At 43.4% G+C, this 17,126-nt stretch overlaps 1 protein-coding gene across 1 annotated transcript; it reads left to right on the forward strand.

The window, feature by feature from the left end:
• The first annotated feature begins 9,451 nt into the window (after positions 1–9,451).
• slc6a7 (solute carrier family 6 member 7) lies at positions 9,452–16,871 on the forward strand. Its single transcript, XM_029700653.1, has 14 exons — positions 9,452–9,715; positions 11,337–11,565; positions 12,126–12,257; positions 12,409–12,616; positions 12,979–13,117; positions 13,259–13,393; positions 13,560–13,663; positions 13,752–13,876; positions 14,138–14,250; positions 14,347–14,484; positions 14,547–14,646; positions 14,820–14,938; positions 15,455–15,628; positions 15,889–16,871. Exons 1-14 carry the CDS (start codon positions 9,647–9,649, stop codon positions 16,081–16,083), a joined length of 1,980 nt encoding a protein of 659 aa, XP_029556513.1. The 5' UTR covers positions 9,452–9,646; the 3' UTR covers positions 16,084–16,871.
• Positions 16,872–17,126: the final 255 nt, after the last annotated feature.

The raw sequence follows: 17,126 nt of genomic DNA on the forward strand, positions 1-17,126 counted from the left end.
GATAGATGAGCAGATGATGATGTGCATGTAGAAATACTGGTGTGCAAAAGAGCAAAAAAGTAAATAAAAACAATATGGGGATGAGGTAGGTAGATTGGGTGGGCTATTTACAGATGGGCTATGTACAGCTGCAGCGATCGGTTAGCTGCTCAGATAGCTGATGTTTAAAGTTAGTGAGGGAAATATAAGTCTCCAGCTTCAGCGATTTTTGCAATTCGTTCCAGTCATTGGCAGCCGAGAACTGGAAGGAAAAGCAGCCAAAGGGGGTGTTGGCTTTGGGGATGACCAGTGAGATATACCTGCTGGAGCGTGTGCTACGGGCTCACTATCGTGACCAGTGAGCTGAGATAAGGCAGAGCTTTACCTACCATAGACTTATAGATGACCTGGAGCCAGTGGGTCTGGCGACGAATATGGAGCGAGGGCCTGCAGACTAGAGCATACAGGTCGCAGTGGTGGGTGGTATAAGGGGCTTTGGTGGCAAAACGGATGGCACTGTGATAGACTGCATCCAGTTTGCTGAGTAGAGTATTGGAAGCTATTTTGTAAATGACATCGCCGAAGTCAAGGATCGGTAGGATAGTCAGTTTAACGAGGATATGTTTGGAGGCTTTGAAGGAGTGAAGGAGGCTTTGTTGCGAAATAGGAAGCCAATTCTAGATTTAGTTTTGGATTGGAGATATTTAATATGAGTCTAGAAGGAGAGTTTACAGTCTAGCCAGACACCTAGCTATTTGTAGTTGTCCACATATTCTAAGTCAGAACCGTCCAAAGTAGTGATGCTAGTCGGGCAGGTGCGGGCAGCGAACAGTTGAAAAGCATGCATTTGGTTTTACTAGCGTTTAAGAGCAGTTGGAGGCCACGGAAGGAGTGTTGTATGACATTGAAGCTCGTTTGGAGGTTAATTAACACAGTGTCCAAAGAAGGGCGCTGTGTTAAACTGAACAAGTTCCACAGACGTGACTAACAGAAATTGAATAATGTGTCCCTGAACAAAGGGGGGGTCAAAATCAAAAGTAACATATTGTGTGACCACCAGCTGCATTAAGTACTGCAGTGCATCTCCTCCTCATGGACTGTACCAGATTTGCCAGTTCTTGCTGTGAGATGTTACCCCACTCTTCCACCAAGGCACCTGCAAGTTCCCGGACATTCCTGGGGGGAATGGCCCTAGCCCTCACCCTCCGATCCAACTGGTCCCAGACGTGCTCCATGGGATTGAGATCCAGGCTCTTCGCTGGCCATGGCAGAACACTGACATTCCTGTCTTGCAGGAAATCACACACAGAACGAGCAGTATGGCTTGTGGCATTGTCATGCTGGAGGGTCATGTCAGGATGAGCCTGCAGGAAGGGTACCACAGGAGGGAGTAGGATGTCTTCCCTGTAATGCACAGCGTTGAGATTGCCTGCAATGACAACAAACTCAGTCCGATGATGCTGTGACACACCGGCCCAGACCATGACGGACCCTCCACCTCGATCCCGCTCCAGAGTACAGGCCTCGGTGTAACGCTCATTCCTTTGACGATAAACGCGAATCCGACCATCACCCCTGGTGAGACAAAACTGCGACTCGTCAGTGAAGAGCACTTTTTGCCAGTCCTGTCTGGTCCGGCAATGGTGGGTTTGTGCCCATAGGCGACGTTGTTGCCGGTAATGTCTGGTGAGGACCTGCCTTACAACAGTCCTACAAGCCCTCAGTCCAGCCTCTCTCAGCCTATTGCGGACAGTCTGAGCACTGATGGATTGTGCGTTCCTGGTGTAACTCGGGCAGCTGTTGTTGCCATCCTGTACCTGTCCCGCAGGTGTGATGTTCGGATGGACCGATCCTGTGCAGGTGTTGTTACAAATTGTCTGCCACTGCGAGGACGATCAGCTGTCCGTCCTGTCTCCCTGTGGCTCTTAAGCGTCTCACAGTACAGACATTGCAATTTATTGCCCCGGCCACATCTGCAGTCCTCATGCCTCCTTCAGCATGCCTAAGTCACGTTCACGCAGATGAGCTGGGACCCTGGGCATCTTCCTTTTGGTGTTTTTCAGAGTCAGTAGAAAGGCCTCTTTAGTATCCTAAGTTTTTATAACTGTGACCTTAATTGCCTACTGTTAGCTGTTAGTGTCTTAACAACCATTCCACAGGTGCATGTTCATTAATTGTTTATGGTTCATTGAACAAGCATGGGAAACAGTGTTTAAACCCTTTACAATGAAGATCTGTGAAGTTATTTGGATTTTTACGAATGATCTTTGAAAGACAGGGTCCTGAAAAAGATAGATAGACAGACAGACAGACAGACAGACAGACAGACAGACAGACAGACAGACAGACAGACAGACAGACAGACAGACAGACAGACAGACAGACAACAATATATATATATATATATATATATATATATATATATATATGGGAAGCAGGCAAATGCCTTTCACTGAGTTGTGCAAAAACAGACTGACAAGGGTGAGACAATTCATTTTAATTTATCTTAATGTTCTTTTGTTGTTGTTTGCAAGTGCATTATCCTTCTGACCCTATGCAGCCAGGTTCCATCTACTTTTTAATTCCTCACAAATGTGGCTTGTTTGGTGTCTGCTGTGAAGGAATATCACAACAAGTCAACTACTTGATTGATAAAGGCATGTCATCCAGCAAAGGCAGCAGCACATTCATCAACTACATGCACCATTTCTTCACCAACTACGGAGTTGGGGGAAACACATGGACCTGAATTGTGATAACTGAAGTGGCCAAAACAATAACAAGTTTGTGCTCTTCCTGATCACAGGCCACACCAAGTTTGCCCCCGAAAGGTGCTTCGGCCTCATCAAGCAGCGCTTCAGAAAGACCAGAGTGAACACTTTGTCCGAGATTACTGGTGTTGTGAAGGACAGCAATGTGACAGGAGTGACCACAGATCAAGCAGTACCAGCACTTAAGGTGAATATCATTCTCATTGCATTGTATGCAGTGGCAACCCGTCATTTAGGGCAGGTGGGGCAGAGCCCCACCTGTTTGGAGCCCCACATTTTTAGATCCATTTTTTTGGGGGGGTGGGGCTTGCCTGTTTTGCATGTTATTTTGGAATTAATACATGTCACATATCAGTTTGCAAACAATGTAAAAACATAATCATTGAGTTAATAAAGCCACATACAAACATGGTGTCTTTTTTAATTTCTTGAGTAACAGGCTGACTACACTGCTCACGTCGCAAAATAAATGTAGAAATCTATATTATTCAATTATTGCACCCACACTGCTCACGCGTGCCAACAAGTGTCTGCGTTGCCAAGGGCTAAATAGAAGTCAGTTCTATTTGTGATGCAGATCGCGCTGCAAGTCCTGCCTCTCCCACCTCTCATCTCCTCATTGGTTATACCCACGTGGGTGACTGAAAGACGAATGAGGTCAGTGGCGGTAATGCACCTAATTTATGAAAGTTGCCAATCGCAATATAAAGTCAAGAGAAGAAAAAGCCTAGAAGGAGGAGAGATGACTAGAAACGATTCGGTTGACCGTTTTATGTGTGGATTAATTGTAGGAGTAGAGGACCTTGTGCATTTCAGGTAAAATACTCAATGTTTATATCCCAGGACAAATTAGCTAGCAACAGCAAGCTAGCTAAATAGGACAAATTAGCTATCAAGTGCAAGCTAGCTAGCTAAATTGCCATAAATGTTTAATGCTTTTCAACCTGTCCCCAAATTAATGTAATTGTCACGTCCTGGCCAGTATAAGGGTTAATTGTTATTGTAGTTTGGTCAGGACGTGGCAGAGGGTATTTGTTTTATGTGGTTCAGGGTGGTGTGTTAGTTAGGAGGGCGTTTGATTTATTATTTCAGGGTTTTGAGTTGTGGTCTATGTTTATGTATTTCTATGTGTAGTCTAGTGGGTGTGTTTCTATGTTGGGTTAATTGGGGTGGACTTCAAATTGAAGGCAGCTGTTTGGTGTTGCCTTTGATTGGAAGTCCTATATTAGTTGGGTGTGTTTGTCTGTGCATTTGTGGGAGATTGTTTCTTGTTTTGCTGAGTGAGCCTTTCAAGACTGTTTCGTCGTTCGTTTTGTTATTTTTGTATGTTCATTTTGAGTAAATAAATGTCAAGATGAGCGTACACATACCTGCTGCGTTTTGGTCCTCCATTTCCTTCACCAACGACAACCGTGACAGTAATTGGTTCAGAGTTTCTTTTGATATTTTAACCTGCGTGTCGTGATCGCGTTTGGTGTGGGGGGACAAAATAAATGTATGCATGATGGCGCACCCGCGCAAGCCGGTTTGGGTTCCGTGTAAGGCAGCTCCAAAATGCAGGTGTTTCAGCCTAGCTCAGTGCTTTCTCTGGTGGTGGGGCAACCAGTGGAAAATACAGAGCGTAGGTGTTGGTAATGTTCTCTAGTTGTGCCGTGATTGGCTCAGTATTCTGTCACTCGTGGGGACACTACGTCACCGCCAAGTCTAAGGGTAGAGCTAGAAAATTCAAGCCCCTTGGTTGCTGCCATAGAGTTACATTAGAAGTGCCCATCCAAGAAGGCTCTATGTCATTGGCCACAGATAAAATGATGTCAAATCGCGTTATATCTACAGTAGCTTTGATTGGACATGTCAACATCATACTTTCAGAATCTTAGCTAGCAGTCATCATCATGAATCAAGTCGACAATCTACTGGCAAATCCTTTTTAATCCTTGTCATATGAAGAGAAGTAATGAAGAGAAAGAATAGATAAAACCTATCCGTGCTCATCGGCCATTGGACATAAACATTACACAGCATGTTGGAAATCGCAAATTCAACAATAAGTAGTTTGGATGAAATCAGTGGCTAACTGCAAGCATTGCAAAGCCATCACTAGCCTGCTATTCAGTGGGGTGGCTGTATGGTCCTAAGTCTTGGATTAAAGGTCTCTTTTCCAAGCATAAAATTAAAAACATTCAACATTGGCCATGCTGTCAATCCAGCATCATTTGTGCCATGCTCAAAACAACTGTTAACTCTGAAAAACGAGCTCTGACCGGAGAAATACATTTTCAACGGTCATCCAACTCGGAAGTGTAAATCCGTAACTCGGGCCTCTTTCTAGAGCTACGACATGAAAATCACTGACATCATCATAATTCAACCTTGTTTATTTCAGAGTTCCCAGTTGTCTTGAAAGCACCATAAATACAGAGAAAGCTAGGCTTTGATGACAGTTTGATGACAAAATTTGCCCACGAAGGACTGCCGCACAACCTTTCTGTTCAAGTGAGCACAGCACAAAAAGGTGAGTCCAAAAATGTCTTGTATGCTTCTGCATAAATTATGTTATATGCCAGGGAGATATGTATAGTGTAGCTAGGCAGTAATACTAAGTGTATGTTGTGTAGTTAGTTGTTAGTAGCCCATGTGCCTCACCCTAATTTTCCCCTCTTAATTTTGCCTTTTGTTCTGACTTGGTGGTGCACATGTAGCCTATAACCTGTTTTAGAGAAATGTAATCATGAAATATTATAAGAGATTTCATTGTCTGCTTATATGCCCCCTTTATTTATCCGACGGTTCTGACTTGGTGTACAAGGAGAACACTGTAAGAACAGCCCATGTTCTGAATTCTGTCGCTGTACATTTCAAAAGTACAAATAGTCATATTGACTACGTTCGTCCTAGCTCGCTCGTTAATGTCTTAATTGAAATTGCGGATTGCCTCTTATCCGCTTGTCATCCCCTCATGCCATAATTTGTACATCTCAATTGTCAGTAGAAACCACATTTGTTTAAGCAAGTCAGCCATATCAGCTATCATGGTTTTTTAAAAGGCAGTAAATTAGGCTGATTGAACTGTTTTGCTGCCAGACAAGGCTCTGCTGATAGCCAGGTGTCGCAGTGGTAAGGTGTTGGGACTGCTGTTGGGACTCTGTGACAGCTTTATGCAGGCCCTAACAGTTTGTGGGAACCGTTTGTCATCGTTATAGTGCAATTGTTGTGTTGTGTAGTGGCTTTGCTGACATGCAACCGACATTTTCTTTTTTTTCCCCCACCAAGATTTACCTGCTAAAATCGCCCCTGATTGTATGTGGTTATTCTTCTTATTAAACTTGGGATGTGAATTGATGTCATGCAAGGTTGTAATGTTTTCTAAAATTTTTTTGTTATTTCCTGTTTTACAGCTTCGATGCTCTGGAGCCTAGTGTTGTTGTCACCAAGGAGCATTCGGACTCAGTCAGGACCAGGTTTTAGCTGCTGCGCAACGCTGACTTCCTTCCTCCCATAGATTGTCTGCCTGTACAAACACCACCTGGACTGGACACAGCTAAACAAAGTTTTGCGACGAAGAAGCTATGGCTATCACATGCCCTGCAACAAAGTCAATGGCAGGACAGAAACAGGCTCTCTGAATATAGATTCCCTTGTTCATGTGTGGTTCACACGGACCAGTCATCAGCACTATCTGCAGTCTCTACTCAAATGACTCTCTCCTTACACACACACCATATGTTGCTGCTACTATTTATTATTTTATCCTGCTGCTTAGCCACTTTACCACTTATTGTATGCATATTACTACCTGATCTATCACCAGTATCACTGATATGGTTATTGATATTGTTCTTGTACATACTGTATATTATGTAATTCTTTCTCTACTGGCATTGACACTTGTTCTTTTTTTTATATTGACACTATCTATTTTTAATATTGCTACTATGTCACCAAATATTTATAACATATTTTTATCTGGACACTTTCAGTTTACCTGGAATTTTTCCTTACTGTAGGCTACTACTTTTGCCACTTATAGTCTTAATCTTTACTACACTACTCACTGTTTAGCACATTACCTCACATGTGAATCCTTGTTGGGTGGGGCTGGCTTAAGAGGCTGTGAACAATGCTGAATGGGTGTAGACAAAGAAGAGCTCTCCAGTAGGTGTACCAAAACATTCATGGGCCATTTTCTCAAAAGTGGGGTTTCAAGTTCATCAACTTTCAAAGGATAATTACTTTCCCATTGTTCCTCAAATGCAGTGTATGTTACCATTTTGTAGCTCTGTGTTGCTACATAAGACCGAATCAAGGCGGTCAGTCACATATAATACATAAATAATAATATAGCCATCATAAGCACATCCTCTACAGAGTAGGCGTGCTGATCTAGGATCTGTCCATATAATATTATTCATTATGATCTAAAAGTCCAAACTGATGCAAGATCAGCACTCCTAATCTGAGACGCTTTGTGGATACGGGCCCTGGGCTATTTGGACTAGGTGAGCCCTATCTGGTCATGAACTCATGCTCAAAAGTCATTCTTGGCCTTTTCTTCTTCGTCTCTGCTGGCTGTCCCCAACAGAGGATACAGACTGGTAGCTGGTGGGTTTGGCCCCAGGGTTCATAAAGGCTGCATCTCTGCCAATGTCGCTTACCTTGGTGTGAAGTGACTGGGATTTTCCTGTGAAGGTTTCTGTAACAAGGGTTTTCCAGGTGGCACATTCTTTTTGATGATAGTGATGATATCAGAAAGCACAGCATTGATTTTCACTGTTATGCTGACAATACACAACTTGACATTTCTGTGTCACCAGAGGATTTTAGCTCCACGGATACATTTTTAGACTGTATTAGTGATTTAAATACTTGGATGGCTCACAACTTCCTACAGCTAAATCAAGACAAGACCGAGGTACTTATTGTTGGAGCCAAAGCACAGAGAGTGAATCTAGCTGCACATTTTAATTCACAGGCAACAAAGATAAAACACCAGATAAAAAACCTAGGTGCTATTTTAGATTCTGAACTCAATTTTGAATCACACATTAGGAATGTGACCAAAATGGCTTTTTACCACCTGAGGAACATGCCAAGGCGAGGCCATTTCTCTCTCAGGCTGATACAGAGAGACTCATCCATGTTTTTATTACAAGCAGTCTTGACTACTGTAATACTCTCCTGTCTGGTCTACCCAAGAAAGCCATTGGTCAACTGCAAAACATACAGAATGCTGCAGCACCGGTCCCAAGACCAGACAGAGAGCACACATTACACCGATTTTAAGGTTTCTGCACTAGCTGCCTGTGAGTTTGAGAATTAATTGTAAGATTGTTCTATTGGTTTTTAAATCAATCCATGATTGTGCACCCCAATACATGTCAGACATGCTTTTAAGTTATGTACCCAGTAGGTTCCACAGGTCTTCTGGCACTGGCCTTTTAACCATCCCAAAGCCTAGGACCAAGAGGCAAGGAGAGGCAGCCTTTAGTTACTATGACCCCAGCCTCTGGAATAGCCTGCCAGAGAACCTGAGGGGAGCTGAAACTGTGGACATAATCAAAAGTGATCTTAAAACACATGTTTTTGGCTTTGCTTTTCCTTGGAGTGCTTTTTAGCTGTTCAATTTGTCATTCTTTAGTTTTTTATGTTATGTTTGTTGTGTAGTAAATATTTTAGCTTTTATTTTCATTGTTTTTTATTAGTTTTTTTCCCTGTAAAGCACATTGTGTTGCATTCAGTGTCTAAAATGTGCTGTATAAACAAAGCTTGATTTGATTTGAAGTTATGTCCATGGACCATAGCAAGCCAAGATGCCATACAAATGAAGACATTACCTATTTTTTCCTCGTTTAGCCACTTTGTTCATACGGTCTGCTGTTAGATTTTTTTTTATATAGATCACCATGTAGCCTATTATCATATTGCATGTTACATACACAATTCCATCTTCTTGGCCATGCAACAAAACAGGGGATCTTAATATGTGGTTTCTCATTTCATAGAAATAGCAACGGCTGCAATTTCCTGCTGTTGCAGTTGGTTTCCTCTACTGATGCTCTGAGCAACGCTTTCTCGGAATAGAAAAAAGACAGTCTTTGAAGAAGCAGGGTTTGATTAGACGTGCTGTAGCTGCTCAATAACCTGATGAAAATAGATTGAGACAGACAGACTGATACAGTAGACAAAAACATTTGTGAAGGAGTGCAGTTGTAGAAAGGGTGTGGTTTACCAACAGTAAAGGTGTTTTAAAAAGAGGGCGTGTTTTCCCCCCCTTTGTTCAATGGGCGGATTAGATTATGCTGAGCTGCGGGGCACCCGTCTATGGCCGATGACGTGACCGGGCAAAAGCAGTGAGACAGGAGCGCCCTTCTCAAATGAACAGTAATCTGCGCAGCTCCATCATGTTGTCAACAAGGCAGTATGGTGCATCATCCAGAAACATACATCTCTTTTCCATAAAATATATGTTTGAATTTTCAAACTAATTTTAACTGGGAAGGCGGATAAAGCGTTTTTATCAAAAGCAATCACTTTTACATGTGAAAATACAGAATCCTACTCGTTACTCCACGTGCTTAATTATGTCACTTTTGTTTTGGGCCAATTTTGCTGTGGGCTTTGAACGGGCTCACACCCGGGAGGCAGCTCGGTTCCAAAACGAATGCAATCAAGCTTCACCCGGTGTAAAACACGACTAACGGGCGCCCGGGCCAGATTAATCGAATCCCCTCAGTGACTGCACCTGCGCTCTACTGTAATTTCCCGGTCATTACCAAAAGTGCCGATTTCAATCATCACTGACGAACATTTCCGTCAAAGCACGAATATATTACCATTAACTTTAATCGGAACAATGTATCGAACATCCAAAGAAACCAAGTGAATCTTTCCCCGGGAAAATGCCGAGCGAGCAGACAAAAACTGCACCTGGGAACATTACAGAGAAAAAATCAACACATCAACAAGGGGTAAGCAAGAAAACAACCTGTTGTTAGTTAATAGGAACTTTTTAAACGTCGTTAAAAGGTCTAATTTCACCTCTTTGTGAATATTGGATTGTTTTGGAATTTATGGAAAACGAATGGAACCACCGTTCTTTGTATTTGTAGTTCTATAAAGTAACCTAACCCGTCTGTCCTCATTCCTCTGACATCCAATGTAGTGGAAAGTGCAACACCCTTCTAGCCTATAGGTCACCATTGTCACCTCAGTAAAATTAGTTTTGTACTGGATATTCGGTTTTCTCTCCTTGATAGCTATTGAACCAAGCATACCATGACTATGAAGATGGTGTATTCTGATAATGAAATTGATCAATTCTGAATCGGAACAGGATGGACAAAGATTCACAGCTATTTTTGTTCAAATTACATTTTCTTTTTGGGGGGAGGATTTAAATCTTTAATAGCACTAACACAAAGCATGCCATGACTATGAAGATGGTATATTCTGAATCAGGGAAGGATGGACAAAACCCACAGCTTTAAAAATAATCTTTAATAGCTCTTACACAAAATATGCCATGACTATGAAAATGATATATTCTGAATCGGGGGAGGATGGATTATAAATCCATGGCTTTTGGAAATTCTGATTTTGTTTTTGGAGGGGAGGGGGGTTCAATCTTCAATAGCTCTTACACAAAGCGTGCCATGACAATGACAATTCTATATATAATTGTCATTGTCATGGCGCGTTTTGTGTGAGAGCTATTAAAGATTTTTTTTAAAGCTGTGGGCTTTGTCCATCCTTCCCTGATTCAGAATATACCATCTTCATAGTCATGGCATGCTGTGTTCAAATATCCAATATAAAACTATGTTGGGTATAAACCTCTCAATGTTTATTTCAAAGACATAATCAAAGTTTTAAGACTATCAACATTTCAGTTGATACAGACTTAACATCAATCCATCGCATTGTTCTCATTTCATTGTTTGTTTTTCATAACCTATTGTATAACAACTACCTGTATAACAACTACTCTTTCTACCCCTTTGATGACTTACAATGTGTCATGATGATGATGATGATGAGGCAGGCGGATGGTAGTGGCCTAAATCAAATGAATGGCAGTTCTCAAAACTGAACTGCCATTTTCACCTGACCTCCGTCCTCTTGGTCTCCTTAGTTCTTCTCTTTTCTGTCTGTTTAGCCGACTAGTCCACTGACAACGCACACAAATAGAGGCAATAGTTCCTATTTTGTTGTGAGTTAAATTGTTTGCCTTGCAGGGGAGGAAGGAGAATGAGTGCTTGCACCAATTGCACTGGATGGCACAACAGTGACACAGCTCTAGAGGTCACACGCAATGGTTTACAAAGACTGCATGACAATGTCATATTTCCTGATGTGTGAACCACACCCATATCTGTAAACCTGGACTCCATAGCTATGCCTACCATTGTCACTGACTGTGTTCACCTTAAACAATGTGCAGTCCCAGTGTCTCATACAAGTTAAAATAAAGGGGGAGTACTTTACTTGTGACATGGAATCCAACTTTTCAACATTAAGGCATGACATCGTTATAGGTTATTCTGATAGAGGATCTGTCTGACAGTTTTGAATGTGTTATATCTGTTCTAGAGTCCAGCACAGCTGAATGGGTTTAATTTAGCTCATGATGTCACCAATCCCTCATCCCAGCCACAGTTTGATTCCCGCCCCCCATCCCCTGCACCCCCACCAGACCCACCTATTCTCCCAAGAGAGCAGTGGGGTGGGAAGTATGAGTTTCTGCTGTCCTGTATCGGCTACTGTGTGGGACTGGGGAATGTGTGGAGGTTTCCCTACCTCTGCTACCGCAATGGAGGAGGTGAGTAACCCACAGCCAAGCTGGCTTTTAGCCCTCATACACTTCACACTGCCCCTCAAACTCTAAGTATGAATGAAGCTGTATTACTGTATTGAAATGGATGTGTATTTTGTTACCGTGGCCTTCAGGTCTGCACTGTCCTCTCCCCTCTGTGGGTTGTGCTGCAGAGTTCATCTGAGAGCTGAAACCAAAGCCACGCAATCACAGGCAGCCAGTGGTGCTAGAAAGCCAACACACACCTGTGCACAGAAAAACACACCTTAAGACAGTCTACTGAATGGTTCATTCAAAACTATAGTACACAAACTTCAGCTCCCCATGTGAAGCTAGCACATGCTGAGACTTCAATAGTTGAGGGATAGAAAAACCCTCTGCTGGCTGGCAGCTTTCCAGATGTAGTAAGTGATTATATAGCCATAGCGCTGTTTGTCGGACATACCCTTACATGCCATGTATCCGTGTAGCTAGCAGCTCAGTGTTATAACAATGAAATTAATGAGGGATGTCGCCTCTTGTATTATCCCATTTCCTGTTTGACCTGTGGCCTCCTCTGTCCCCAGGTGTGTTCCTTATCCCCTACTTCATCATGCTCTTCTTCACCGGTGTCCCCCTCTTTCTCATGGAGCTAAGTCTAGGCCAGTATGGAGCTGCTGGACCAATCACAGTGTGGAAGTGCTGCCCCCTCCTTAAAGGTAAACCCCCATGACCCCCATGCCTCCATTGTCCTCCCAACACTCCATAATTGTCCACCAACACTGATTGAGGCTAATCTTATGTTCTCCAACATCAAAAGCTCCCTCATCTGGACTACACACATCAATCTGCCTGGTTGTCTCTTTATAGGCATTGGCATTGGGATGCTTTGTGTGTCTATGCTGGTGTGCCTCTACTACAACGTGATCATAGCCTGGACCTTCTACTACCTGGGCAGCTCTTTCCAGAGCCCCCTGCCCTGGTCCTGTGATGCCCCAGCCAATGCTTACCTCTGTGGAAACGCCACTGTGAACAGCTCCTTTGGCAGAGCCCTCAGCCCCTCAGAGGTCTTCTGGAAGTAAGGGCTCTTCCACCACTGTAGAGTGTTTTTCGCTAAAAATGATTGAATGTCCTTTGCATGATTGAATTCAGATTAGGATTGGTTTATCATGGGGGAATTAGCGTCATGCTGGCCCTCAACTGTATTGAAATATTGACGACCATGAAATGCCTGAAATGTTTTCCTTCAAAAAGTCTGTGCTGGGTGTACACTGTGCTGTATGTGTTCATGTCCTTAAGGAGATGAGCTGACTTCACTATATGATGTAACATTATCTCCTGTTCAAAATGTCTCTGTTTGCTGTGTCTATCCAACTAGTTTTGGCTAGAGGTCTGAATACTCTGTGTGAGTGTGTGTTTGCTCGGTGTGTTGTGTTCCAGTGAGCGTGTTCTGGGTGTGGTGAACAGTAAGGGCCTCCATGACCCTGGTCCTGTCAGGTGGCCCCTGGCTCTCTGCCTCCTGGCTGCCTGGGTCATCATCTTCTTTTGCATGCTCAAGGGCATCCGCAGCTCTGGCAAGGTGATATAACACACACGTCATCAGAATACACACACACCTTTAAACACAGACATACTCATGTTACGCAAACATGCTCTCAAAACAAACATCCTTGCGCTTGGTGTTGCTATGTACTTAAGAGCTGTTACTCTCACTTTGTAGGTGGTTTATGTGACTGCGACGTTCCCGTACTTCGTGCTGATTGTTTTGATCATCAGGGGTGCTACACTGGAGGGGTCACTTCAGGGTGTGGCCTTCTACCTCACCCCTGACTGGGGCCGGCTGGCCAGTGCACAGGTAAACTACATCCCCTAGTGGAGACAGGCTGGTAGAATCTCTAGAGTAAAGTCAAGTTAGTTTGTTTTTGTGTGTATGTGTCTATCTGTAATGATGAGTGTCAAGGCCCTTGGTGCTGGCCAACAAAGTAGACAGCATGTCTTAACTGTCCCCGTTCACCTTGTAGGTGTGGAACGATGCTGCCTCACAGGTCTTCTACTCTTTGGGGATTGGTGTTGGGGGGCTGCTCTCCATGGCCTCCTACAATAAGTTTGACAACAATGTCATCAGGTCAGTTGTACTGTACTCTACTACTGTTCTCGCTGAGGCTACAGGCATGCTGGGAAATGGAGTCTATTGAACATTGTGTTGCTTTCAGGGATTGTCTGGTCATCACCATAGGGAACTGCAGCACCAGCTTCTTTGCGGGCTTCGCCATATTCTCAATCCTGGGTCACATGGCCTGGAGGAAGGGAGTGCCTGTTGGCGAGGTGGCAGATACAGGTAGCTCTCGATGAGCCAGTCTCTCCTCTTGTATTAACAATCAATCAATCAAATGTATTTTTAAAGCTGTTTTTACATCAGCCGATGTCATAAAGTGCTATACAGAAGCCCAGCATTGAACCCCAAACAGCAAGCAATGCAGATGTCGAAGCACATTTCTGTTATGGTTATGACATGGTCATCACAATATATCCAGTTATTATCATGGCACTAAAAAGCTATTTTATGGCAAAAACAAGCTCATTATTGTTCTTACTCCAGGTCCTGGTTTGGCGTTTGTGGCGTACCCAGAAGCCCTTGCTCTACTGCCAGGCTCGGTGTTCTGGTCCATCCTCTTCTTCCTCATGCTTTTCATGCTGGGGGTCGACACTCTGGTAAACCACAACCTTGTTCTGTATTGAACCCCCAGCTCTTTGAACTAACCAAACATATACATCTAACATCTTTCTGGCCCTGTTTTCTCTCTGTAGTTTGGTAACATGGAGGGTATCACCACGGCCGTGCTGGATGAGTTCCCACAGCTCAGAGCTAACATGAAGCAGAAGTCTCTGTTCCTGGGACTGCTGTGTTTCGGCTTCTATCTAATGGGACTGCTGTTGATCACTGATGTGAGTTTGTGTGTGTGTGTGTGTGTGTGTGTGTGTGTGTACTGATATCTGTCTCTCCATAGGGAGGGATTTACTGGTTCACCCTCATCGACTCCTTCGCCACTAGCTTCGGCCTCATCATCATCACCCTCTTCATGTGCATTGGCATCTCCTTCTTCTATGGTACACATCACCATGCAACTCTAGCTCCATACCCTACATGCTACATTCCACATACTAACTAAACATACTAACCACTGTTCAGACATGCCACACACTTACTGTATGTCAATAGTGTCTTCAGATACTTTGACTAATAAGCATGCATGTGTGTCTGCATTCCGTAACATTCACAGGAGTGAACCAGTTTTGCCAGGACATCATTGACATGATCTGTCTCTGTCCTCCCTGGTGCAGCAAAGTGCTGCTCTACTTCAAAGCATGCTGGGTATTCTGCACCCCATTTCTCCTACTGGTGAGTCAGACCCTCTACCTTTACATTATGTCTCTAAAAAAGCATCCCTCTGTCTAAAATCCACCCTTTGTTGCACCCTGACAGTGGTGAATAATTTAAAGAGACTGACATTCTATCCCCTTTTCCCCCGGCTGTGTTCTCTATGGGTTTATTTTCAGTCACCTCTCATGTATGCACAGTATGTCTGATATTTGAATAAAAAGGTATGTAGTAGCTGTTGAATAGAAACATAAATGAGTGAACTAACCACGTGTCCTGAGCCAGAAAGAGGGAATGGATAATACCATAGAGGCTCTGCCTGGATTATCATGCAGACGTCTGTTTAAGAGTCTGTGCATGCTCAGCCGCACTCTGCTGCGTCTGTCTGGGTGTTGGTCTATCTCTCCAAAGCTACTGTGAGTTTTTGATCACTGCTTTGATTCCATGGTTGCTGTTAAACTTTCTTAGTGTAGATGCTTTTATTTCTGTTGCCTTTGTTTCACATGCCCCTCTGTTTCTGTGTCCCTGTCCATCCAGTTCATTCTGACCTATATCTTCATTGAGATGTACAACACCCCGCTGCAGTATGGTGCCTATGTGTATCCTCGCTGGGGCAAGGCACTGGGCGTGTGCATGGGCGCCACCTGCTGTCTGCAGATCCCCATCTGGGCCATCGTGGCCATTAGCAAGGAGTCTGGGACACTGAAAGCCGTCAGTACTGTCCGCCCCATTTTCCCCCTGTCTGTCATTACACAAGCCATGTTACATGGCTATAGGAATTGCCCTAAGGGGACAAATAAAGCTGTATTGAAATGACTTGAATACTGAAGACACACTAAGAACACAAACTCTTGATAGGTTAAAGGCTGCCAGTGTGCAAATAATTTAGGGGTTACATCAGTTATGAAAATAAACAGTCACATGCCATTCAGTTTAAAAATCTCTTTATTAATCTTTCTCCCTCCATTCAGCGTTTTAAGAAATCCATTCGACCTCTAAATTCCTGGAGGGGGAACAACTTGAACAACAGTGGAGGAGGAGAGGAACGAGTAGAGCCGGAGAGGATGGAGGCACCGTTCACAGTAAACCTGACAGACAGAGACACTGTCAACCTTACCGAGGTGGATTTCACAGCTATAGCCTGGGAAAATGGGACAGAGGCATGACCCTTCCTCACTGGTGGAGGTGAAGAGTATATCATCACCTGCAGAACTTTGTATGAAGAGAAAGGAAGGATGTCACTGTCCAGGCATCATGCCCTGCCAGCCAGAAGGATACCATTTTGCCATTTGCTATACTGACACTTTAAAGATACATTTTCTAAGTAGTCTTTGTTTTTAAAATTATCGGATTGTCCTTCAGGACAATGTGAATTGGTGGTTTTATTTATGCTTTAAAAATACATTTTACATTGTCTATTTGCAATTTTGCTAGAGTGTGTATATAGCCTAAAGGCCATGGCTGCAGCATGCATACACAGAGACCACGGGTGTATTCACTAGGAACTAAACAGAATGAAACGGGGAGGGACCTACTGGAATTGCTCCAATAGATACTAGTTTTTACTGCAAAACATTTTGGTCTACGCTCTTATCCAGAGCGACTTACAGCTTTGCTCAAGGGTACATGAACAGATTTTTCACCAAGTCAGCTCAGGGATTCAAACCAGTGACCTTTCAGTTACTGGCCCAATGCTATTAACCGTTAGGCTACATTTTCCATTTGAAATAAATTGTTTCCGTTGCAAAACGTTTTGGTCTAATGATTACACCCCGTGTTTTTCTTCCTGAGAGGACAAATGTAGTGGTGCAGGGCAGGGCTGTTTCAGTGTCCTCTAACAAAGAGACGTGCTATAGGACGATAATCACTGTGTGTGGTCTTCATCTCATCTCTATTCTGATCTGTAGCTCACCAGAGGACTAGCAGTGCAAAGGAATAAAACATATATAATTTTAATATTAGGCTACTATACATCTGTTTTAGTGCTGGTGGAGGGTATACACAGAGGGCAGATCTTTCTTGACTGTATAGCTAGGTGAAACTTTGACTACAGAGATCTATTTTTTAAATTTTAACCGTTATTTAACTATGCAAGTCAGATAAGAACATAGGACAAAACACACATCATGACAAGAGAGACACCCACAACACTACATAAAGAGCATGGCAGCAGCACAGCATGTTTGGGGTCTCTTAAACATAATTATTT

Source organism: Salmo trutta, chromosome 19, assembly GCF_901001165.1.
Source record: "Salmo trutta chromosome 19, fSalTru1.1, whole genome shotgun sequence".
Taxonomy (NCBI): domain Eukaryota; kingdom Metazoa; phylum Chordata; class Actinopteri; order Salmoniformes; family Salmonidae; genus Salmo; species Salmo trutta.

Bases quoted from the DNA above. Each gene is read 5' to 3' on its own strand.
- slc6a7 (XM_029700653.1), top strand. From the start codon at position 9,647: ATGCCGAGCGAGCAGACAAAAACTGCACCTGGGAACATTACAGAGAAA. The intron at 12,617-12,978 runs GTAAGGGCTCTT...GTTGTGTTCCAG, and splicing joins CCCTCAGAGGTCTTCTGGAA to TGAGCGTGTTCTGGGTGTGG. The intron at 13,394-13,559 runs GTAAACTACATC...TTCACCTTGTAG, and splicing joins GCCGGCTGGCCAGTGCACAG to GTGTGGAACGATGCTGCCTC.